Source organism: Mytilinidion resinicola (assembly GCF_010093595.1).
Source record: "Mytilinidion resinicola strain CBS 304.34 unplaced genomic scaffold BDZ99scaffold_8, whole genome shotgun sequence".
Lineage (NCBI taxonomy): Eukaryota > Fungi > Ascomycota > Dothideomycetes > Mytilinidiales > Mytilinidiaceae > Mytilinidion > Mytilinidion resinicola.
In genome coordinates this window covers 631,440-655,283 of record NW_022985444.1, presented here as the reverse complement: position 1 = coordinate 655,283, position 23,844 = coordinate 631,440, and the positions used below count along the sequence as shown (strand labels likewise).

Below are 23,844 nucleotides of genomic sequence, written 5' to 3'. Positions count from 1 at the left end.
GCTCGGTCCTGTCGTTACTCCACGCTCTCGAATAGCGCCTACGCTAGTAAGCGTGCGATGTGATGTGTAATATCTAAAATCTAGGCATTCCTTTAGTTTGAAAATACGTGCAAGGGAGTATGTAGTTGATTCGCGACGTACTGGACCGGAGGCTAATCTCACCGCACCGTTCTCTCCTTGACGGCGCCGCAGGGACTGCCGGCTATTGATCGAGACGAACCAAGGCTTCATACTCCAAACGATGAGTATGACATATTGAAATAGAAGAGGTAGTCCGAGAAATGCTTGGTTGAAAGGGGCTGGCGGCACATTCGGAGTGGGTCGGGATGGTTGCTAGGGAACGGCAGTCGTTCGAAGGGAATACATCAACACTGACAAAGAGCATTGGAGACAGGATCGTCGAGCAGTGTGTAATGATTGTGTGCGTCGGATTGAGTAGTGAGCTTCTCTGATGGCTCTGTGGTGAAGTTTATCACTGTCTCACCTCAATCCGTTAAGGTATGCGCTAACATGTGTAGGGTACCAGACTTCATGACCCAATCAGCCAATGAAGCTACTGCCAAATCAAGGCACTTCCTGCTGAGCGCTTGGAGAGCATCGGCTGCAAACCGTTCAACAGAGGGTATGGTGTCCTTTCTACGCATATTGCTCAAGCACTTCTTAGTGTTTGGTCTAGCACTAACGCTGACTACGAATACGATTTGTACTTCCATGTTCGCATGTCACAGCTACGCGTGCTTCTTTGGGTAGATGCTAAAGTAGCGCGTTCTTGTGTTTGGGCTCTAGCCTGCGGGGTGTTTCCATGAGGAGTAGCACGCCCCCTTCCCACCTTTGCTGGCCTGTCTCCTCTCCCTTCTTGTTCTTCAGTGCACCTTCTCTTAAGTACTGTCCACATTGCCGGCATCAACATACTACCTGAGCACATCAAAGTTGTCCCTATCATCGTCCTAATCGTCGTTCTCTTGCTAGTCGCCCTTCTTAACTCAGTCAGTGGACTACTTGCGGGTGGAACAGTCACAGCATCCAGACCGAGCAAGGTTCAGAGTCTACAGATCAGTGGAGTAACTGTCTCGGTAAGTGGCTTCGTACAAAGCGTTAAAATCATCCAAGATGAGATGGCAACAAAAGCTAATCAACAAGAGCAGTGTCTGTATGAAGTACCAACATGTCAGATCAAGCCCCCATCCTCGACTCCGAACTTGAGGGAGATATCCTACGTATACTGAAAGCATGCGGCACCCACATGGCGAGCATATCAGTGCGCTCTCTAAGCAAACCCTCGCACTTGGAGAGGACGACAGTCCAACTACAAACTTTCATGAGGCTGGGCGACTCGATTCGGCCTGGAGCTTTCGAATATAAAGTCTCCTCCGATGGCAAAAACATCTTTCACATTGCTTCAATAACCAAGATTCTTGTTGCCGTTGCCATCGTAATTGCCGTCGAAATAAAGGCAAAGGAGCAGGTCGTTGAGAACCCTTATGCTGCGTTTTCGAACGTACCCGAGGAGTCGCTCACCACTCTATACAACGACCATAGCAAGGATAAAATGCCGAGCTTACCTGGGAATCCAAGTTTGTACCAGCTTCTTGTGCATTTCAGGGGACTTCGTTCGTCCAATCATTACCTTCTTGCGCCAGACGGATCACCGATAATGACCATGGCGGACCTTCTACAAGATCTGACATACCTCAGCAAACGCGATGCGGGCCGAAGTAGTGCAGAAGAACTGTGGACAAAATACAGCAACATCAACTACTCGCTTATCGCCATAGCTATCGAAGCTCTCTGGAAAGATACTCTAAGCACATTCATGAGCAAGACCCTGTTCGAGCCGCTTGGCATGATGTCAACCACAATCGGCTCCCCAACGGATAGAGGCATTCGCCCGGAGAGATATGTAGTGGACTCAAATGGTACACTTCACTGTGTGCGGAGCCCGGAATATCAATCCACTGGAGCAGAGGCCGGGGCGCTGGGAGCATTCAGTAGTGCCGAGGACCTTGACAAATTTTTCACATTCCTCATCACGTCCCTCCACGGCAAAAAAGTCATAGAAGGATTCGACGTCAATATCATCAGTAAATTGTTCAAATTAGAGTCCAGAGAAACAAAGGAGAATGTTTTCACAGGACTGGGGTTATTGACCACGCTGAACTCGTCAAAAATCGGCTCAATGTCCACGAACGCACTCCTTTTTCCTGATGAAACCTTTTCCACTTACCCGGTGAGCCCAGGATCCAGGGGGAAAGGTATTGAAGCGTACTACATGGCTGGCTCAGCACTCGGCTGTAATTGCACAACAGCGTTCCTCCCCAGTGTGGTTCAAGAAAGTTTTGCAGTCGTGGTATTGACGGACACTTCGGGTCCCGTCGACGCCGCTGACCATATCTCGCGGCGTATACTACAGACGATTGCTAAAAGGAGGTGTCCTCAAAAACTTTCGCTCTTCCACCGACAGCCAGAAAATGTGATGGAAATGGTCAAAAAGGCATGGGATGCATCGTCCAATGCTTGGAAGCGCACAGAGAAAAAAGACGAACAACTAATAAAGAACGCCCCCAATGTCTCTAAAAATATTACGGGAGTTTTTAAGGGAAAAGGTTTCAGTCAGTGGTTGATCATAACCACAGCTGACTTAAAGACATACATCACTGTCTGTGGCTCCAATGACTCCAGAACCTCTTCTGCCTCCGGATCATCCTCTGCCTTCAGAACTTCCCCGGCCCAGTTTCAACTAATCTGGGTAAACGCAAATTTAGTCAAGATGTGTGTCCCGCCGCATCTATCTATCGATACTCATGGCGATGGCGACTGGTCCGAGCTGACATTTGAAGTACATTGCTCAGGAAATACGGTCACAGAGCTTATCCGCATGACCGCCGTTGGTAAGGACTGCTTTGAAAGAACCGAATCAGGCACACCAGATTGATACGCTGTCTTTATACATCATGATATCTGTAGGTTGGTTTCGACCGACTGGGAGAGGTGTCAAGTCCCTAGTACCGTCTCATCTGATTATATAACGTCTCACGAGGCTCCATTCCGTCACTCCTTTCTTGTCCAAATGTAGTCTATGGTCGATACGGCTGTCAACCCCCATATGTATGTAGTGATTATTTTGTCGCGTCTATGTTGCTTTCCTGTTTCTCCATTGCGCGACGTCACTGCGCTGTAGTTAGCAGCCAGTAACACGTCTCTATTCTCCCTTGATTTCTCTCCCGTTACTCTATATAGTCCCACGTTACATCCTCAATACAACTCATGCTTCCTTCACTGATTCTTTGCCCTTCCTACGCCAGCTGCCAGTAGTCTCTCTGTAATTTCAATCAGCCTTGAATTCGGAAAATAATGAAGATAATGATTTACCAGTATGTACAATGAAATCATTCTAAGAAAATAAGGTCGAATATGATTCCTATTTCGCTCGGTTGCGAACCCATGTTCTAGTGATTTTGGCTAATAAAGACCACAATGATTGCAGAATAACTATTTAACGGTTAGCGGCTGCTTTTCTTCTGCTCTATGTATGTTGTGAAATCAAAAGAAAAAGTTGACGTACGCAGCAACCGCTCCAAAATTAGAAGCTCTCGCAGTGTTCGCAAACAACGCGTTCAGGAGAGACACGATGAAAATAAGGATCAAAACTACGGCGATTCTCACGGTATTGTCCGTTACTAAGGTCAGCGCCATGACTGGCAGAAGCTGCACCAAGCAGAGACTAGCAGTGACTACTCCGAATTCCGTGTTCCTCAGTTTTGACTCCGAATACTTCGTCATGAAAGAAGATGTGTTTCCTTTCTGTTAACCCAAGTCAGCTATGGATGAATCTTGGTGAAGCGGGTCTTACTTCTTTGAACACGCTACTCAAGCATTCATGCCTATCGATGTATCTATGGAGCCAGCTTCTTTGGGGGGTTGCTATAGAAAGCAAGCGCGGCGTGTTTGATCCTTCCATCCAGTTGGGAGAGAGCGCTGTTAAGAGAGAGGGGAGGACATTCGAGAGTGCGAATTTCTTCAAGCTATCCGCGACATGCTCAGCAGGCGTTTCAGTACTTTTGATCCGTGCTAATGAAAGAAGAGCATCATCTAAAGCGATCGTTCAGCATAATCAAAAGACTGGAAGACGAGTGTCTTACCGTAGGCTTTAACGACGTCCTGGATTTCCGCAAGAAGAACCTCTGGAGATTTCTCAGGCTTCGGGTATTCCTGCCCTTTTGCTTGAGACGCCTCATAGTTGGAAATACCCATAAGATCCTGCTCTAACTTCGACATACGCTGCTGAAGGGCTAAAATGTTAATTATGTGAAGCATTTCGTACCGACGAAACACCCAGAGGTCAGGATCGTTTGTCATGAAGTGTGCAATCCTGTGAAGTTCATTAAGCCTGGTCTGCGTCGTCATGGTTGTTGTTGTGGGTATTTCTGGTGGGTAGTTTTGGGCAGTTTTTGGGCGAGGTGCTACACGACTATATACGTTCAACGCCACAGGTCTCGCAGTACTCTTCGAACGTCCAGAGGGGATGAAACGTGGCGCAGAAGCTAAGGATACCCAAAATACCATGGTAGGCGCGCGGCTCGTGAGGCGTTTTAGAATGTAGCATGGAACTTCAGCCAATGAAATCGACATTGTACACACGCTCTGACCGTTTCGTGTTGCAGGCGGCTATAGATGCGTGATAGTTTTAGGGATTATGGATATTCCGCATGCGACACTGATCAGTCGTCCCTGCGCTCCCACGCGCCGAGGCTGCGACTGAAGCTGGGGCGTAACGCGAGGCGCACTTGGGTCTCCCGCCTGAGCTGCGTGGCCCAAGGCCCACTAAAGTATATTCATAGCAATTTATTGTCTTCATAGCTTTTCCTAAGCATTATAAGAGCGACTACCTGTCCGAACCCACGGTCCTAGAAAGTGGTTGCTTCTGTAACACCTGACTCATCTGCCGCTGCTAGTAAAAATAGAAGCTCCTCATCTCGCAGAATCTAAGGTCCCTATAATCGATAAATGCCCACGTTGCCGGGCGACAGGCAGTAAATAATCACATCTACTAGGAACCCAACAACTAAATAAGGCCTAAAAGCTTCTTGGCTGGGGCAGAATCCTTTCGCCCAGCGTAGGCATGTTACGAACACAGACTAGGAGATATTCTAACCACAAGTATCCAATCTAGATCCTAACCGGGGTCTAGGACGCATGACCTAGGACAAAGGAGCAAGGACGGGAAACGTTCCAGGGCAGGTAACCAGGGAAACCAGTCACGTGATCAGAAGATCACATGACCAATTCATAATATAACTCCTACCTCTATCCCTGAGAAGCATTGCGCATCACGGAGATAAACTGTTTAGAAACAGAGAGATAGAGTAAAGAGCTATGTAGGCTTTAGAGAAGTTCTTGAATTGCTTAGCACGCGTATTAGCTATTATGTGTTACTAGTTCTTTCCGGCACCATGTTACGTTACGAACACCATGGGCAGCAACGAGACCCCATCGTTCTACTCCGCGCCATGGCATCTGTGGATAGACGGGAGTTATCACGCGATAAAGAGGGTCAGGGGACAAAGGTGAGTGGTGGAGCTCCCATGTCGCCGGACTTGGGAGTTAGGATCTTGCTAACCACTCGACTCGCAGATTTGGCGGCAACGATCGTGACCCAGCGTGACCTCCACGTTGTTAGATCTAACTGGCTGTAGATGGCACCGACACGGCCTACCTGATAGCCGGTGCCCGCCCGTCACAGCTATATAGCTCGCGCTTCCATGATGTCTACGTTCTCTGTCTATAGCCTCATACAACACCACCACCTCAAAATGACCTCTACGAAGAACTAGACATCCCCTACACACTAACCCTGCACCCACGCGCGCCCCTCCTCGCCCCGCAATCCATCAAAGACCTTAACCTAATCGGCCAGGGCCCCGTCATCCAAGACGGCAGCCTCACGCTCGCTGAATCCGCCGCCTGCGTTGAATACATCATCCACAAACACGGCGGCGGGCGGCTCGCGCTTCCCCCTCGCACAAGGATTATGCCGACTACCTCCACTGGTTCTACTTCGCGAACGGCACGCTGCAGCCGCAACTGATGATGCTGATGCAGTCATTGGGCTTCGAAAGCTCTGGGTCCGCTGGTCCCTACGCCGCGGCCCAGGCCGGGCGCTTCGAGTACATGCTCAAGCTGATGGATGCGCAGCTCGCGAAGAACGACTGGCTGGCGGGTGACGAGTTCGCGGCGGCGGACATCATGACTGTGTTTACGTTTACGACGATGCGGCCATTTTATCCGTCAGACTTGACATCGTATGAGGGCATTCTGGGGTATCTGGGCCAGGCGGTGCAGAGGGAGGGGCATAAGCGGTCGAGGGCGAAGGCGGACCCGAAGCTGGAGCTTATGGTTGATGGGGAGCCGCCGCGGTCAATCTGGGAGCGGTTGTAGGTGGAGGGGAAGAGTTAGGGGGGTGTGAGGGTTAGGATGGCGTTGGATGAGGCTTGTACGATTATGGAAGAGCTTGGCGTCTAAACTCCTTTTTATGCGAGAGTAGCTAGAGAAGAGACGTGGGAGAAGGAAGGAAGTCGCGAGTAGTGTTCGATGCGAGACAGTAGGTCATGTTTCTTTACAGCTGAGAGGGCACTAGCGGTAATGCAAAACTGGGTGCCTCGAGGATCTGCCATAGGGTCGACCTGGTGGCACCTCTCATGGATCGTTGCAGTCTGCATCAATCATAAAGATGAAGTGGAGAGGAGTGAGCAGGTGAAGCAAATGAGAGAGATCTATGCTAAGGCTAACCGGACCGTTGCTTAGCTTGGATTAGCGGCTGATGAGAGCGATATGGTTATCAACTTACTGACTAGAATAGCCAGAGATATTAATTCGGAGGTAGGATGGAAGACACCAGATCTAGACGACGAGGCGTTCCGCGACATCGTCAACAGCATTCTCTCTAATGTTCTTCTCATACTATGGATTCCTCCAGTCTTGCAGTCATATGTGCAGCATTTGATCAATTTTGCAAGCGATCATACTAGTGGAGACTTTGGGTCATTCAGGAATTTGCAGTTGCGCGTAGACTTGATATTATGCGCGGCAGCTCAGTTATCCCTATTTGCAAGCTTCGATACGCAATTAAGCTCATTGAAAAGATTCGTATCTATTCTTGCAGTCAAAAGCTTGAGGGAACAGAAGCGGACAGTGAGGAAGTAAAGAATAGAAGTACCATAGTCCAGGCCTTCAACTCGCCTGCAACAGGCTGCATGGAGAAGGTCCTGTCTCACCAGGTCGTGGATCTTACCGCAGACCCGAAGAGACATCGCTCTTTGAAGCTCTTATATCTGTTCTTGCATTCGATGCGATTTACGACCGATCGGAATGTTCCAACCCAAGAGACTGTGTATTTGCGCTCTTAGGGCTCGCCGATGACGCCGCCGGATTCAATGGACTACCGGATATACTATGAGCTACAAAGATATCTACACGAAGGTCACGAAAAGGTTTATGGACCAAGGTTATATCGATATTCTCGCCTACTGCCAACATCCAACGGGCTCAGAGTGTGTTCCTTCTTGGGTTCCGGACTGGCGCTCGACGATTTGTAGCCCACCAATATGGAAACCGGTCAGTAACGACCCTGCATTTCGGACATCGGGGAGTAGCCGCTTACTTCAGAAAGTATCTCATGGAGTTTCTGATTTGCTTACTTTGAGGGGCGTACGCGTTGATACGGTCAAAGAATTCGGAAGTGTTTTTGGGGATACCGAGCGGAGGAAAAGACTTCAACCAAAGGGCACTCTCCAGTATCTTGCTGAAGTTAGGAGTTTTATGGCCCAGTCACCTCGGTTTAACCCCGGAAGCGAGGACATCCAGACCTCACGGATCGCAGTCGCCGACTTCAGTGGATATGTCAAGGATCTTAAAACGCGGGCAATATCCTCCTATGCTGGCTTTCGCCACGTACTCGATGGGGACACTGGGCATGATGGCTATCTTCAAAATCTCGATGATAGCACTAAGGAAGTCGGCTCGAATAGAGATTATATATTGAACGCTAGCAAATCATTTGCAGCGCTACGTTTGCTTCGTTCAGTACGCCCTTTCATTTCAACATCTAGATATGTTGGACTCGCGCCGGTATACGTGCAAGCTGGGGATGTGATCTGCATAATCCTAAGTGGAAATGTTCCGTATGTGCTACGGAAATGTGGTAAGGCGTACATCCTCATTAGTAAAGCCTACATGCATGGTATCATGTACGGGGAACATATGGCTGGTTCTCCCGACGTTGAGGATTTCACACTAAAGTGAATTATTTGGCCGATGCGGGAAGTGATGCATTAGATTAAGTTAGTAACTCTACGGTGTTTCAAGAGAGGGGGTTCCTTTCTTTGAAGGCTCTTCACAATCTGAATAATAGAGCCCCAGCCTCTTCCGGCCTAGTGCGCAAAACTTTAGATCCACAACCACTACAGCTAAGCTGCAGCAACTTCGTAGTGCAGCCGTACTTAGCGAGCTCGAGCTGTCTCCAGAGATAACCATGTTCTGTAGCTATACGGCGCTCCCACATGCGTAGCGGTGATGTCGTCACGAATTGTATTCGCAGCGCCGGGCAAGAAAAGAAATGAATACCAGTGCTCGGTTTTGCAAGATGCCTTTACTATGACAGCTGCAAGATAAGAAGGAAGACGTGCAATTATGGGCAGACTAGATTTGCTCATATTCTTAGGAAACCGCAACGTAAACATCGCGTAGCGTCGAGGTACTATATGCACCTCGAGATTTTTTATGGGGTTTCACTCTACGTATTCAACTGGTTCGATTGGGCAACACAATCTTCCGTGCACTGAAAACTAATCGGCGTGGTGATATATACGAGGGCGGTTAAGGTGCTGGAGCTCGGCCTAGGAGGAGCCGTCTAGAAGAAGTAGTGCCCAGCCAGGAAGGTTGGTGCGGGATAATGTGCAAGAATAGCGATAGATCAGACTAATGGACAAGCTGTGTTTCGACCAACAGAGATGCAAGAAGATAGTGTATGGGAGTCAGTGAGATACTCTAATTGGACACGCTTGGTGAGATTATTACCTGACCTGCTCGAAGCGTCTTCGCAAAGGGAAAGATGCCATGATGACCGATACGAAGTACTCCACAGCCTCAACCAACTCATGACACCTCCGTTACGAGCTAGTCTTTAGGAGGTTGTCTATGTCTCACTCCAGTTTCAGAACTATCTTAAGCTTTTTTGTTAGTCCCACTTTCGTCGTTCTCCAAAGCCATCTTTGCAGAATCTGTAGAGGCCCGGGAGTCTCTGAACGTGCTCTTAATCAACGCCACATCATCGACAATGATGGCATCCAGGCCTGCTGTAGCTTGAATCTAGGCTATGTGAGCATACTGCCTTGTCGTGGAGCAATAGAGTAGAAGGAGATGTCACGTACCCTCGCGCTCTCTGGATCATTATTCAGCATTCCAAAAGACAAGCATAATAATCCTGCATCCTTGACAAACCACACTAGCACAGGACTTGAGACGAAGGGCTCCGATGACATGACAATTCCTGGAAGATTCCAGTGGCGCGCAAAGTGAATAGCTTCTTGCAGATTACTGGCACGTACGTCGCCCGTAGGAAAGAGGTTGGATTCGTTTAGGAGCATCACTGGGTATGTTTGTTGCTTATGGGAGAGCAGGATGCAAATTTCCGAGCTGAATGTTGTGAAAAGAATAGGTCGGGCTTTGCCATGCTTGTAGACCAGGTCCAAGATTGTATCGACGTAGAGATTGAACTCCACTCCATAGAGGTCCATTTTCCAGTCTTCGGCTTCCCAGAGCATTGGGTATTCTGGCACATGGGGTTAGGGAATCGGGATCTGAGTTTGAGTATTCGAAGCTTACTAAATTCAAGGTCTAGGGCAGCATTCTCAGGCAGAGCTAACAGCAGCTCTTCCAGAGTGACAAATGGGTCGTGGATATGAGCGCCTCGAACATTCCCCTTGAACCCTTTGAGTTTGAACTCATGGGTGTGTTTCAAACGATTGAGAAAATCCCGAGCTCGAAGGTCATCGGAGTTGTCGAAAGATTGCGATCGATGACGACGGAGTAGAGAGGTTGGAGATTGATACGTGTACGCACCAGATTCTATGTCCTGCGATGGGGGTACTGGCCGCTGCATGTCGCTAATGTTCATGAACTGTGATCATTGATTCGTAAGCGCCGAGCCTGTTTCTCGTACGACATAAGAACGCCAATCTGGTCAAGGGTAAGATTATGCGGAGCAATGTCCGCGCCGCTCTCACTCAGAAGGAAGTCGTGATATATTACTGGAATATGGTCTCGAGTGAGTTGCACATCTAAAGCACAATCAATAAAGCTATTTTATTTGCCGTATCAGCAGACAGATATTCTCACCGCACTAGCATTTATTAGTGATATCCTTCTCGGCGTCAAGTCCACGACTTACCTCAACAGAGGGTACGCCCAAGTCGATGGTGCATTTGAATGACTGCAAATAATTAGCCGACCTTCAACAGCTTAGATCAAGGCAAACTCACCTGTATAGTATTCTCTCCAACCTGTAGGCGTTTGAAGGCGGGTGAGTTCATCCCTAGGCCTAGAGAAAGGTTACAATCGGAGCTAGCACCGTATCTTGGAAGCGCTACCTCTATGTCCTATAAGCCTGGTTGAACCATTTGCACTCCATGGTTCCGTATTTTGAGTGTAGGGCTCGCGCGGGTCAGGGAACGGTTTCACAAGGAGGAAGTTCAGTGTCAGAGTCCCGATGATGTCTGGCGTCTCACATCCAATAATGGGCACCGTGTGATCTCTGTATAAGCTTTCACGACCTGGTCCTAGCGCGTCCCTAAGTTCCTCCAGAAGGGCAATGGCAGTACCTACATGAATAGGATGATCCGGTGATTTCGAGATTTGGCGTAGGATTTTGAAAGTCAACTTTGCGTTTCGCGGATCGGGTGTATGGAACAAAAGAGGATAGTTTGTAGCATCATCAAGCACTGGTAGCTCTACGGTAACTTCTGGTCCTTTGACTCCTACTCCCTTTACTTGGACGGAATATCCAACTTCTGGATAAGGATTGTGCGGATATCTCGACAAAAATGGTGCCAAATCAACAGGTTTTCGAGGCCTGCGAGTGTTCAGTGAACCAAGGTTGACGAAGATACGGGTCAGGTCTAGGGGGCATGGTGCATGTGCATTCGTTTTTGGCAATGGGACCTTGGGAATGCGTGATGAAGAGCTCGAGATAGACGGTGGTAGGAGCTTCGATATCTCCCAAAAGCCTCGAAAGGCAACATAATCCAGGGCTGTCCAGCCAAAAATGTCTTTCTGATTTGTGTCAGCACCCAGCCTCAGAAATTTCTTCACCACCTCTAGCTGCCCGTAGACACAGGCCACTATCAGCGGCGTGAAACCGTAGGAAGGCTCAGCCACACTAGGATTCGGGCCATCGATGGGAGACATGTCGATTAGCATTTGGATATGCTTTGCAGAACCTCCACGAGCAGCGATGAAAAGGGCAGTCTCTCCATTAAGCTCCCGATAGTTAACATTTACACGTCGTGTACCTAACAAAGTCTGGGCTATGCCGGTGAAGGAGTACAGCAAAGAGATTTGTAGGAGAGAAGCTAGCGAGTCGCCGAGTACTGAATCTGTATCGATGCTCAAACGCGACAACTCGTGCGAGGCCGACAACACTTTGACAGCTTGCTCATGACCGTTGATGACAGCGAGATGTAGTGGTGTCTTGCCGTCCATATCGGCAAAATTGGTCTTGGAAGAGGTTGAAAATGGGCGAATAATATTCCAAGCGTCCATTGTTTCAAGAAGACTACAAACATCTGCAAGGCCGGCTTCTGCTGCGTAATGTAGAGGTAAACGGCCAGGAAAGTCCTTTTGCAAGACAGCGGACCGTTGATTCTCGCTGAGACAACCCAACGCGAACCGTAACATAGTGAGCTCATCTCCATCCCCGTCAAGAGCAGCCAGCAGAGCTGCGTAGCGATGGTTGCAGCCAGCCAGATTCCACAAGGCCGTCCGTTGGGCAGCTGAGCCTACTAGGTCATGCAATATATTGCGTTGTGTACCGAATGCGAGATCCTGTAGGTTTGCTCCTAGGCATTTGACTACTGTCTTGAAGCACCTAGTTGTATTTTGGAGAGCAGAAAGCCGCAAGAGCATCCGAAGCAACGGACCGGGCTGCTTTGATTAGTTAAGTGTAGACTCCAATTCCAGGTCGTCGTCATGGGAGAGGGCATGGGAGACGGCCGGTAGATCGATGTTGATGCATAACTGGGCACATAGCTTCTCCAATCGCGAAGGATAGGACTGGACTGGTTGCTGGCCTGGGCATAGGAAATTAGATATCACGCGATCAATGTTTTCAACTGCCTGCAGGCTTCCGCTTTGACAGGCAAACTCAAATGCGGAGATTTCGATATTACGAGGGCGAGTGTTGACAAGAATCCGTTCGACTTTCCGAGCCAGACATAGGAAGCCATCACGGTTAACCTTAGCATACCACCTAAGTCGCCGTGAGTCCAGGCTGTATTCGAGACAAGTGGCGAATGCATCTCTTTGCTCGGCACGGTCCAGGCTCGACACGCATATGGACGTCGCATCATCGAGGCCATTTTCCTGCTAGAAGGCTTGCTGTTTGGTTTGAACGAGGCCATGTTGGTGCTGGTAGAAAGCCTCGACCTTGTTTGATTCCCGCACCACGGCAGCGAAGAAGTCTGTACGCATCAGGCTCTGTGCCACAGGCGGGGACGCTCCACGAAGTAGTACCTGTCAGATCGGGTTTGCTCGGCCGTCCCGCTGCGTCGCGGACGGCTAGTTTGAGGCGTCTTTTCAAACCGCCATAGTCAAGATACGACGAGGCCCATTCAGGAATCCGATGCCGATGGAGATTGCGCCCAAAGCGCATGTTGGAGGGAGGCGTGGAGCCGCGGAACTTGAATGCTGGGAGTGTATTTGTAGGCCTTCACAGAAGCCGGGCGTAGATAACCGCGCACGAAGGCAACCAGCTACCTTTTCCTGCCGCACGCTGCCACGCCCTGACGCTCACTTACATTCGGTGCAACGCAAAAGGAGCCGCCAAGGGCGCTTAAGCAGCCCGGCACACCGGTGAAGGTCCACGTACACTGTATACACAGCAGGTATTTTGCTCGGTGTGGTACTCTGGAGCTCGCCGCCAGTTGCCGAGACTCAGGAGATGCTGCCACCCGGGGCTGCGCAGATGCCGTGTTCTTCGCACAGAGAGCGGGTGGTTGGCACAAGGCTTGTCAGGTGAGGGTTGATGAAGCTCTTGAGGCCCCTTGGCCCGTCAAGCTTGGGATCATGGGCCGGGGTGCCACTTTATAGGGTTTGCGCTTCCCGTCGCTCCCGCCGTCCGTCGCTTTTAGCGGCTGCACCATCGTGGATCCCATCTCCGTCACCGCCAGCCTCATCACGCTCGCAGGGCTCGCCGCAAAGACCTGCTCTGCCTTTAAAGCCCTCCGCGATATCTGCAACACGCTGCCCGGACGGCTCCATGCGCTGAATAACGAAGTCGCCGACTTCCAAGTCGTTTGCCACCAAGTGCTTGCCGTGCTGGACGATCGCGCTGCCAAGGCCTACGTCGACACCCACATCGACAGTCCCATCCGCCACCTAATCCTGCAAGCAAAGGACAAACTACTAGAGCTGAAGCGCGTCGTCAGCAGCATCGTTACTTCCTCCCGGCGCTCTCGCATTGTCGCCGTCCAGGCGTGGAAAAAGCACCAGACACGCCTCGAGAAGCTGCAAGAGGATCTCAAGACGGTCAAGTGCTCGCTGAACCTCTTGCTTGGTGCTGCACATTCGTATGTCTTTGCACGTCGGACTCCTATGACTCTACAGCGAACTGACTCATGCAACTCTGCTCCGTAGGCGCGACCTCACTCGCATCTGCGTAGAGCTGGAAAGCATCTCGACTGTGACGTCCCATTCTGCCGAAAACCAAAACGTTATCCGCGACGAGATGCGCGAGAGCCTCGTAGCCCACCATGACAGCGTTTCAAATTCTGTCTCCGGCATGTACCAGCAGGTTGATGAGAGAATCGGCCGAGTGGAAGAAATGCTGAAAGAGCGATCCGAGCGTCTGCGGACCCAGCAGAGCAACCAGTTGTCGCCTCTTTATGGAGCCCCCCCACCTCCGTATAGAAGACGGAGATCCTCCCAACAGTCGGTTTCGTCCCTCAGTCCAGCCAAAGATCCGCGCACCGACGCAGTTAGCATTCGTGTGAGCCAATACATCTGTCTGTCGTCCTGGATGTCCATGTGCTTGCCATCTACAAAAGAAAACCTATACGCCTGCCGTTATAGAACGTGTACTCGGCAAACTCTTCGTTGGATACTCTGGATTACCTCTTATTAGCCCGAAATGCAACACGACACATTGCGACAAGGCTCAGTCTGCTCGTGTCAGGATGGAATACTGGTTCCCGATGAGCTTCATGTCCCAGATTGTTAGCTTTCAGTTGGTGTTCGAAAACACTGGCCCCCAAGTTGCGCTCAACTTTCTTCGGCTGGTACCAGATACTGCTCAGTCCGTAGGTTTTGCGCAAGCCGGAAACGTCCATGGCCTGAAAGATCTGTTCAAGCGTGGCCTCGCTTCTCCTCGTGATGTTAGCAGCACTCGGGGGTAGGGGACTCCACCTCAGCGGTAAACTTTTCCTAATATTTATAGTGGGCTGTTTACACAAAGCAATGGGACATGTGCAAATTTCTAGTCCTTGCCGGCGCAGATTCAGACTACAGGTATAACACCTATAAAGTCTCCTATCATCTAGAAGATGTCTCTAACCCACATACTCACTAGACCAATTGCTGCGTATGATAATAGCCCGAGAAATAAAGCATGCGACTTCGTACTGCAAGGATTTCTTTCAAAAGAAGCAGGAAAAACGCTTATGTGCCTTACATGAGGCAGCGATTGGGTCGAAGAACAGAACTTTACTATCCTGCACAAGATCGCGACGGGTCTCTCGTACCAGGATTTAGAAGAAGCACTTATCCTTCATCATGACGAGATTGACGCTCTGGATGCCATGCACCGCACCGTACTTGCTTGGGCCTCCGCAAGAGGGAACGATCGAGCCGTGGCACTCCTTTTAGCCCACGGTGCTGACCCGAATGTTTTGGATATACAATGGACCAATGCTGTTTCCTACGCTGCTGAGCGAAGCCATCTCGTTTGCGTGCGCTTGTTGCTTGAAGCCGGCGCAGAGCCCGACCCACAACTACCCAAAGGCATCAAAGTTGGAAGTGCCTTGAATTGTACCTCCCGGAATTGTTCGGATCCTCTTGTCTTGAAGACTCTTCTTGACTTCGGCGCCAACATAGAAGCCAGCGGCGTCGATGGGATTACCCCATTGATTCATGTGGCTCGTACGGACAACGTCAACTTTGCCATGGTGCTCTTGGAGTATGGTACCAATCTCAACGCCTCGACTGCAAATGGCTAGACGCCTCTTTCTACGGCTATTACTTACAACAGCCATAAGGTAATCCGGCTCTTACTTGATCGCTGGTTCGAATACAGTACATGTCCGCGACTCCAGGGCCCTCACCTTCTCAGAACTGCTGCGCTGTTCGCCGACCTTGAAACGGTGAAGATCCTCACTGCTACTGATCACTTCAAGCTCAAGTACGACAAGAATTTCTTACTCTCTGATTGCCTTGACCAGTTGAAGGAACGATTCGATGCCACAGATGAGCTTATCGCGGCATTTCAAGACTTGCTCAGCGTTTTTAACGGAGAGCCGGAAGCTATGATGACCAAAGAGAAGATACTGGAATCAGGTCTTCTTTCCTGGGGAAAATGCCCAGGAGACGGTAACGAGACCGATACTGATGGATCCTTCGAAGACGCATTGGAAAGTCATGGCACATGCAACAGAGGAAAGGCTGGAGGACATTCACTCATTGATATCTGACTTGAGAGGAATTCTTTCACACGTGACATAACATGAGTTGGCCGCTTGTCAAATTCCTTTATTGCGATTTCTGACGGTGCTGGATCTGTTTCTTCTTTAAGTCCGTTATCTTCGAGTGTCAGAAAACGCACTTGTTTCGGTTTGTTTCACCTTTTTCAATTTTTTCCGATTGTCATAAAATGAACTCGTGTTGTTTCAAGGAGTCGTTTCTGTCGATATATAGAAGAGGAAGCTTGAATGAATTGCTTGTTGAGTTGATTGATTGTTGCATTGTACGATGAACGTAGGCTATATGTATAGACAAAAGGAGGAGGCTGGGAGGGGGCTGGGAGGGGGCTGGCAGCCAGAACCAGGTGGGTCAAATTCTGGTCTTTTCTAGACAACAAGGTCTGCTTCATTGTTGCTGCTGCTGTAGTCTTGCTACACTATTGCTGCTCATTTCTTACGTTCTTTCTGCCCTACATTCAGAATCGTATCCCCCTACGTCCATTCGTTAGCACCCCAGTACAACTTATGCAATTCCTTACTTGGTTCCAAATCTATGAAGAGGGCTACAAAGAATAGGTTATTAGTTTAGCAACAGTTACAGAACGTGGTTGTGATGTGCAAGGGCCGTGCTTAACCGTATATTGTCGTTAGTGAAGCCAGAATCATGTAGGGGGAACCCATGGCCAGTTCTCCCAACGTTGGGGACCTTACGCTAAGATAGAACCTCGAGGCGATTAAGATGGGAGACCTCTCTTTACGTTTCGACGTCACGTGATTAGAAAATGAAGCCAAGCCTCTTCCGGCTTAGTGGTAAAACTCTGGATCCGCAACCACTACAGGTCCAGCTGCAGGACTAATGCGCTTTCTCCTCCAATCCGCAAAGGATATGCACCCATCCATGCCGATTCCATCACCGCAGAGTTATTCCCGATGGCGGCATCGCGACCATCTACACCGAAGCTGCTCGGCTTTCTGTCCGAACATCGGCGCTACCTGGTTGCGGGAGTGGCTTATCGGCTCCAAAGAACCCTACGCTGCACGGAAAAGCTTACCTATGCGGCTATGACGGCAACAACAATCCGCTCCGCGTACGTAGCGGGCCTAGGAATCAATAGTGGAGATCCACCCAGTTGCCAATCGCGGTGTCGACGTTGCAAATTTTGCTGGGTCTGGAGATGCCACCGTGGGAATATTTGACTCACGATGCCCCAGATTCACACGGCCCCACCGATCTTCGGCGGTTGGGAATCTTTCTCGTTGAGCTTTCTGCCCCGTTCCTTCAATTGTAGCAAGCTATCATCCTCTCAATTTATTTCATGACTACAATTCGCGCTTCTTGTTTGTCCAGCACGTCTTCAGAAAAGTCAATTGGCGTTCAAGCTCGCCCAGCATGGCAGCAAGTGACGCCTCGTCCGACTACTCACACCGGGAGTCACATCTACCTCACCCAGAAAAGCAGATCCCAGCCGTAGCTCCCCTCTCCCCCGAAGGCGACCCTCTCGAGCACGCAGCTACCTCCGTCAGCCACCATGACATGCCCGCCGCTACCTACGTCGTCACGGGAGACAGCGATATAATCTACAACAAATTCTCCCCGGCTCGCAAAACAACTATTGTCCTTGCCATGTCATTTTGCGCATTTCTGGCGCCGATATCGTCTACGACGGTGCTATCTGCAGTACCCGAAGTTGCAGCAACGTACAATTGTGACGGAGCAATCATCAATTTGAGCAATGCGATTTACGTGTTATTTATGGGATTGAGTCCAATGTTCTGGGGACCTGTTTGCACAGTATATGGGAGGAGATATGTATGCTATCCCAGTCTCAGTCCAATCGCGACTTTTATTCTACACATGGGGAGGATGTGATCGCTTCGTGCCAAGCTGGGGGCGGACATTCTTTTCGATGAAAACTAATGCTAATATGAAAAATGCAGCCCTCCCTCATTAGTGGCGGCCTCTTCTTTGCCTTCTCCGTTGGAACAGCTCTAGCGCCGAATCTGGCATCTTTCTTTATATTCCGGCTCCTGACGGGGTTTCAGGGGACGTCTTACCTGATTATTGGCACGAGTGCTATTGGGGATATTTATAAGCCCGTAAGCTCCTAATATGCCCCTACTGAATCACTTCGACTCAGTACTAACCCCACCGCAGACCGAGCGAGGAACGGCCATAGGGTGGTTCCTCACTGGTACTCTAGTCGGTCCAGCGATTGGCCCTGTTCTAGGAGGCATTATCGTCACTTACCGCAGCTGGCGCGTGATATTCTGGCTGCAGACCGCCCTGGCTGGAGTTGGTTTCTGCCTCATACTCATCTTCTACCCTGAAACAATCCACTACAAGCGCTCTGTCGAACTACAGGGACTCAGCAAAGGCCAGAAGGCGCATAAAATGTGGCAGTGGCTGAATCCATTCAGAATCATCCAGTTGTTTTGGTATCCAAATTTGCTTGGAACGGTACGTGAACCCCTGTCAAACCCCTCGAAACCCTTCAAACCACCTGAATGCTGCATTTACAATCGCAACTTCTCCAGGGAAACTCTAGGAGCTAATCATCTCTCCAGGCCCTCGCCTCCTCCTCCCTAACCTGGAATATGTACTCCCTCCTCACCCCGATCCGCTACGTGATAAACCCCCGCTTCGCTCTTACTTCCCCTATCACCTCCGGCCTCTTCTACCTCGCACCCGGCGGTGGGTACCTCCTCGGCACCTTCGTTGGCGGACGCTGGGCCGACCACATCACGAAGAAATGGGTCCGCGTCCGCGGCCGCCGCGTCCCCGAAGACCGACTTCGGTCCTGCATTGTCTTCCTCGGAGGCGTCATCCCTGCCTGCATGCTGATCTATGGCTGGAGTCTCGAGAAGCGCGCCGGCGGGATCCCCCTGCCCGTTATCATGATGTTCGTGCAAGGGGTAGCGCAGCTTTTCTGCTTCCCAAGCCTGAATACGTATTGCTTAGATGTTATGCCGGGCAGGAGCGCCGAGGTGGTGGCGGGTAATTATATGATAAGGTATTTGTTTGCGGCGCTCGGGACGGCGTTGTGCTTGCCGGCAATTCGGGGCATTGGGATTGGCTGGAATTGTACGATTGCGGCACTGTTTTTGATAGCAGCGGCGGCAGTGGTGGCGGCGATTACGAAGTATGGCAGTGGATGGAGGGAGAGAATAGATCAGAGGAAGGTCGACAGGCAGGAGGCTGATAAAGAGGCGCAGGTTGGCAGGGGAGGGGTGATGGAGGAGGAGGAGGAAGAGCATGAGAAGCCGGTTGAGGAGGTAGAGAAGGAGAGAGAAGGCGGTGAGGGAAAGGGTAAAGAGGTGGCAGTTGGTGGGGCGGAGAAGGGGACGTAGAGCTGATTTGGGCCAGGTGGGTGCTATAAAGCCAGTGAATCACTGGTTTCTGGTGGTTCGAGATGGAAAGACCAAAGGCGAATGGCGTTTTCCGAGCATGGTATGAGGGGTTTGACGGCCAAGGTACGTTCTAAGCAGGTCGACCCCTTTATATTGATGTTGAGAACTAACACGGTTACATTAGGAACTCTAGAACTCAGAAACGAATAGTCTACGACCTCATGATTACGATTCCCAATGCATACTCAATTATACTCAAACTTTCCAATTTTCACATTTCAAGGCGTCATTGAGACCCCCAGAAAAACTCCAAAAATAACTTCCCAATCTAACTGACACTTCCCAATCTAACTGACATTCTATCCACAACTCAGCAGCCCTCCAAAAGCAGCTCCACTAGCCCTATAAAGTCAACTCAACACTTTTCCTCTCGACTCCACCTTCCTCGCCCCTTTCGTAGCTTCCTACCTCACGATTTTAAGACAGCTGGGCCTGAAACAGGCGTAGGAGACGGCGATGCCGACCTCACCTGCCTCCGCCTCGCAAACCCCCTCGACGCAACCACCGGCAACGCATCATCCTCCTCCTCCTCAGAACCTCTCGAAACAGGACAGGGAACCGGACTCTCCTCCTCTTCCTCCTCAGATTCCCCATCCTCAGACTCTTCACTCCCCTCACTCGCCGACTCCTCTGACCTCGAACTCAAGCCCGAGCTCTCGCTCTCCGTGCTCTCATTCGACGCATCTCCGTCATACCCACTCGACCCTGCCCCCTCCTCCTCAGACGACTCATCCGACGAGTTCGGCAGCACGAACCCGCTGTCGTTGAAGTAGTTCTCGTTATCGTCGTCGCTACCGAAACGGCTGTCTTCGGAGTCAGAGTTCAGAGTGTCGCCTTGGAGATGGTCCTCCATGTCGCTCGCCGAGAGGCCCGAGGAGTGGAAGGAGCGCGCCGTGGAGGTGGACGAGGCGGTGCCTTCGGAGGCTTCGTCGTCGAGGATTAGGCGGGGGGTGCGAAGGCGGGTGCGGTGGGGAGGTTTGGTTATGCGGGTGCTGGAGGCAATGGTGAGTGTGGTGATTTTGGGGACTGGCTTGGTAATTTTAAATGTCACTTTGCTGCGGGTGCGTGTGTAGATGGGGCTTGAGGATGGTGCAGGGGAGGGAGTGGGAATTGGAGAGGGGTTAGGGATTGGGGCTCTGCGGGCGGCGAGGCGCGCGGAGCGGCGAGGTGCCATCTTTTTACCTTGGATGGGTTTATACGCTTGGGTATGGTTTATTTGAGGTTTGAGATCTAGAGTTGATGTTTTTGGGATCTTGAGGGGAGAGTTGATGGCTGAGTTGGACGTAGGGAGTAGGAAGACGAGGACAATGGCATTGTTGGCGTCATGGGAGAAACAAGGGGACAAAGAAATGAAGTATGGAAGAGAGATGGTTGTTGAGGGGGGCTTTGTTGGCTGGTAGACAAAGGTCTGTTATTGTTTATTGCTGCATGTGAGTAGGACTGATCGTGTGTAGACGTAAAGTTCTATCTCAGCTTTTAATGGATAAGGTCTTTTGCTCTAAAGAATCTAAAATACTGTATATGGGTAATCATTATAAGAGTTAATGATTGGACATGGTCTTGCATGAGGCGCTTAGGAAAGATTCATATGTCACGTGATACCAACCAACTCGATGAAACCTTTCAGGGCACTTTCGAGTTCCTGGAACCCGCGAAGAGTATACTTGAAGGCTCTATAGACACGCTGTCTACTAGCCTCTATAAATAAATAAAGTTGACTAACTTAGAGGACCTTCAAGGTCCATTTTGCACCCCCTTTGGGATTAGCTTCGTCTGAGCTCCGTGGAGCTTTTGAACGTCATGCAACGTCCACGCATCGACCTCCTGGACTTCCACGAATTGAAGCAAAAGCACAGGTCCTCCACATGACATACCTGGTTAAGTACTTCAATATGTTTCGCTCAGGCTTGGAATGCTGGGTTCTACGCGGAGTTGCAGGTGTTTGATTCGAGTCAGTCCACGATAGTCGAAGTATGCGGAGTTTTGTTCCTTCTCCACCTTCTCCAGGATACCTCGGCGTGCGTGAAGTCTGTTTACCCTTTTAGAACTGCCACTGCCAAAGTGCGGGGTGACCGTCATAGCTCATGCTACTGTGGGGTGCCTCATATGCCGCGACCTAGCGCAACAGTAAAGGCTCAAAGCTGCTCAACTTTCCCTTGACTCCTCTTCACGCATTTCTTCACCTTTTGAAAGAAGATTTGGAGCACAGCAAAGATGGCTGAACCAAAGAATACATCCAACCAGCGATTGACCCAGATCAAGGACTTCTTGACAATGAACAAAACAGCCACCACCATTCCTTGGGACCCCGATTGCACCAAGTTCCCGACGCGTCAGGAGCTTCCCGTGATTCCCGGAGCTCCGGAAGGAGCTGCTTGGGTGTGGGGAGATAATGATTATGTAAAGCTGCCCGAGGGACACTCCGTGACTCGTCATTAACAGTTGGACTAGATTGGACGTCTTAACCTGTTGACTCCAACCCGCGTTGCTGCCGCTTCAAAGGAGATCAGGACTGGAGAAATCGTTTCCGTGAAGTCAGTTCGGATGTGCCTGCGGCGGTGGTTAGTACTGACGAGTAGCCTTAGCTTGCCGCTGGATACGCCAGCTCAGCCCGCTTTCAACCGCGAAGTGTTCAAGCATGAGATCAAGATCAAGGCTGAGAATTTATGTTACGATGATATCTATCATCTGAACACGCAGAGTGGCACGCAGTGGGATGGATTCAGACATGCAAGTAGATCATGTGCGCTTGATGCGACTTTGCTAATATTTCCTAGTTTGCTCATCTGGCATCCGGAACGTTCTACAACGGTGTATGAATCCATTCTGATTCACGAATATTGGTACTAACCGCTAGGAAGACCAAAGGATCAGACATTGTTGGCCCTAAAGCGAACCACAAGTGCTCCATTCATCATTGGGCCGAGCACGGCATTGCTGGGCGTGGTGTTCTCCTCGACTATAAGCGCTATGCAGACAAGAAGGGAATAAAATACGACTGCTACGATCATGTGAGTCAATACACTATTAGATTGCCCTGTAACTCTCTAATCATATATCAGTATCCCATTTCTTGGGAAGAACTCTCCCAGTGCGGCAAAGACCAAGGCATCGACATCCGCCCACAGGCCCAAGGCGGGGACATCAAAATTGGCGACATACTCTTCATCCGCACTGGCTGGACGGAAGCGTACCACAGCAAACCAGAAGAGGAACGAAACGCCCTTGCACTCCGACCACATAGCCTAGGCAAGGATGACGGGCAGCGATATGTCGGCGTCAGTCAGGAACCTAAGATGATGGATTGGCTACATGATTGCTACTTTTCAGCAGTGTCTGGAGATGCTCCGACGTTTGAAGCGTGGCCAAGTCACGAGGGTACGTCCTCCGTTAGCACTTATACAAGATACCTGCTTATGCTTTCTCAGAGTACTATCTCCACGAGTACATTCTAGCATTATGGGGAATGCCGCTCGGTGAGATGATGGATTTGGAGAAGCTTTCTCAAAAGTGCCTTGAGCGGAATCGGTACACTTTCTTCTTTTCTAGTGCTCCTGCGAACTGCCCAGGTGAGTTTTCTCCGCTTTCCGTGGTTTGTGTAAGATTTGATACTGTGAATAGGTGGTGTCAGTTCGCATGTGAACGGAACGGCAATTCTATGAGATTACATTGTCGACGATCTCACAATTGGCCCGCAAATTGGCACCGGGGGGGTACACTGTCACGTGCAGCTACTTTAGTGAATGGCAACCATAGATTCTTCATGTATAGCTACGAGTGTGCTTTCCAATATGAAAGTATCTACGAAGGAGTTCGTTTTGGGCGTTAGTATTCGTACACCCCCTTTTCGGTATTCGTACACCCCCTTTTTCGGTAAACATACACCCCCCTCCCCCTGTCGTTTCACCACCTTCTGATTGGCCCGGAGAGGTTCGCTATAGCCCTTCTGCCGCCACGGCTAGCGTTCTACGCTACGGCGGAGGAAGCGCATACTGCTATATAAGCGCACGCCTCATCGCAGGGCTACAGGTTGATTAAATACCGTAGCAAACCGGACAAATACAATAGGACACGAAAGATATAGTATCGCTGCAACTTCGCAGGCTACGGCACGTAGGCACTTCTAGAATAGAATTTCTATTCTATACTTATACTTATACTTATACTTATACTACGTGAGCTCGTACGTAAGGCTATACAAATCGGCGAGGCTATATAAATCGGCGTGCAGCCTTTCCAATTCGTGCAGCCTTACGTGATGTATAGGTGAATGCCCGGAGCTCCGGCGTAGTACTCCGGACCAATCAGAAGGCGGTGAAACGACAGGGGGAGGGGGGTGTATGTTTACTGAAAAAGGGGGTGTACGAATACCGAAAAGGGGGTGTACAAATACTAACGCCCTTCGTTTTTTTTGAGCACTAAGCGAAAACGCATCACCAAATTCCAAGTGCCCTGGTGCACGCGTAGACCACCCACCACTTGAAATAAACTTCTA

The 23,844-nt window shown here is 50.2% G+C and overlaps 11 protein-coding genes across 11 annotated transcripts; 7 read left to right on the top strand and 4 right to left on the bottom strand.

Moving 5' to 3' along the window:
• Window positions 1-870: 870 nt before the first annotated feature.
• BDZ99DRAFT_561256 (beta-lactamase/transpeptidase-like protein) lies at window positions 871-3,336 on the top strand. The gene has a single exon (XM_033727318.1). It carries the CDS (start codon window positions 1,166-1,168, stop codon window positions 2,930-2,932), a length of 1,767 nt encoding a protein of 588 aa, XP_033577771.1. The 5' UTR covers window positions 871-1,165; the 3' UTR covers window positions 2,933-3,336.
• A 204-nt stretch (window positions 3,337-3,540) lies between these two features.
• Window positions 3,541-4,404, bottom strand: BDZ99DRAFT_475685 (uncharacterized protein; the record flags this gene model as incomplete). Its single annotated transcript, XM_033722007.1, has 3 exons — window positions 3,541-3,801; window positions 3,851-4,089; window positions 4,140-4,404. The coding sequence occupies 3 exons, from the start codon at window positions 4,402-4,404 to the stop codon at window positions 3,541-3,543; spliced, it is 765 nt and encodes a 254-aa protein (XP_033577770.1).
• Window positions 4,405-5,754: 1,350 nt separating this feature from the next.
• BDZ99DRAFT_462122 (uncharacterized protein) lies at window positions 5,755-6,897 on the top strand. The gene has a single exon (XM_033719767.1). It carries the CDS (start codon window positions 6,085-6,087, stop codon window positions 6,433-6,435), a length of 351 nt encoding a protein of 116 aa, XP_033577768.1. The 5' UTR covers window positions 5,755-6,084; the 3' UTR covers window positions 6,436-6,897.
• Window positions 6,640-6,801, top strand: BDZ99DRAFT_385339 (uncharacterized protein; the record flags this gene model as incomplete). The annotated part of the gene is made up of 1 exon (XM_033715425.1): window positions 6,640-6,801. The coding sequence occupies one exon, from the start codon at window positions 6,640-6,642 to the stop codon at window positions 6,799-6,801; it is 162 nt and encodes a 53-aa protein (XP_033577769.1).
• Window positions 6,898-7,183: 286 nt separating the features above from the next.
• On the top strand, window positions 7,184-8,397 carry BDZ99DRAFT_561246 (uncharacterized protein). The gene has a single exon (XM_033727317.1). It carries the CDS (start codon window positions 7,450-7,452, stop codon window positions 8,296-8,298), a length of 849 nt encoding a protein of 282 aa, XP_033577767.1. The 5' UTR covers window positions 7,184-7,449; the 3' UTR covers window positions 8,299-8,397.
• An 822-nt stretch (window positions 8,398-9,219) lies between these two features.
• Window positions 9,220-12,269, bottom strand: BDZ99DRAFT_561242 (GDPD-domain-containing protein; the record flags this gene model as incomplete). The annotated part of the gene is made up of 7 exons (XM_033727316.1): window positions 10,644-12,269; window positions 10,536-10,594; window positions 10,441-10,486; window positions 10,228-10,334; window positions 9,880-10,174; window positions 9,426-9,826; window positions 9,220-9,363 (listed from the first exon to the last, which is right to left on the bottom strand). Exons 1-7 carry the CDS (start codon window positions 12,175-12,177, stop codon window positions 9,220-9,222), a joined length of 2,586 nt encoding a protein of 861 aa, XP_033577766.1. The 5' UTR covers window positions 12,178-12,269.
• A 116-nt stretch (window positions 12,270-12,385) lies between these two features.
• Window positions 12,386-13,277, bottom strand: BDZ99DRAFT_462121 (uncharacterized protein). Its single transcript, XM_033719766.1, has 2 exons — window positions 12,784-13,277; window positions 12,386-12,731 (listed from the first exon to the last, which is right to left on the bottom strand). The coding sequence occupies exons 1-2, from the start codon at window positions 12,920-12,922 to the stop codon at window positions 12,637-12,639; spliced, it is 234 nt and encodes a 77-aa protein (XP_033577765.1). The 5' UTR covers window positions 12,923-13,277; the 3' UTR covers window positions 12,386-12,636.
• BDZ99DRAFT_561229 (ankyrin) lies at window positions 13,211-16,031 on the top strand (the record flags this gene model as incomplete). Its single annotated transcript, XM_033727315.1, has 8 exons — window positions 13,211-13,284; window positions 13,401-13,838; window positions 13,906-14,257; window positions 14,316-14,642; window positions 14,705-14,775; window positions 14,837-14,885; window positions 14,967-15,431; window positions 15,483-16,031. The coding sequence occupies 8 exons, from the start codon at window positions 13,211-13,213 to the stop codon at window positions 15,951-15,953; spliced, it is 2,247 nt and encodes a 748-aa protein (XP_033577764.1). The 3' UTR covers window positions 15,954-16,031.
• A 1,142-nt stretch (window positions 16,032-17,173) lies between these two features.
• BDZ99DRAFT_462117 (MFS general substrate transporter) lies at window positions 17,174-19,577 on the top strand. The gene is made up of 5 exons (XM_033719765.1): window positions 17,174-17,751; window positions 17,880-18,038; window positions 18,097-18,399; window positions 18,507-19,412; window positions 19,474-19,577. Exons 1-4 carry the CDS (start codon window positions 17,332-17,334, stop codon window positions 19,287-19,289), a joined length of 1,665 nt encoding a protein of 554 aa, XP_033577763.1. The 5' UTR covers window positions 17,174-17,331; the 3' UTR covers window positions 19,290-19,412; window positions 19,474-19,577.
• Window positions 19,578-19,758: 181 nt separating this feature from the next.
• On the bottom strand, window positions 19,759-20,523 carry BDZ99DRAFT_519475 (uncharacterized protein; the record flags this gene model as incomplete). Its single annotated transcript, XM_033725423.1, has 1 exon — window positions 19,759-20,523. One exon carries the CDS (start codon window positions 20,521-20,523, stop codon window positions 19,759-19,761), a length of 765 nt encoding a protein of 254 aa, XP_033577762.1.
• Window positions 20,524-21,493: 970 nt separating this feature from the next.
• BDZ99DRAFT_462116 (uncharacterized protein) lies at window positions 21,494-23,466 on the top strand. The gene is made up of 8 exons (XM_033719764.1): window positions 21,494-21,749; window positions 21,801-21,883; window positions 21,935-22,079; window positions 22,127-22,162; window positions 22,211-22,360; window positions 22,412-22,727; window positions 22,778-22,918; window positions 22,971-23,466. Exons 1-8 carry the CDS (start codon window positions 21,564-21,566, stop codon window positions 23,009-23,011), a joined length of 1,098 nt encoding a protein of 365 aa, XP_033577761.1. The 5' UTR covers window positions 21,494-21,563; the 3' UTR covers window positions 23,012-23,466.
• Window positions 23,467-23,844: the final 378 nt, after the last annotated feature.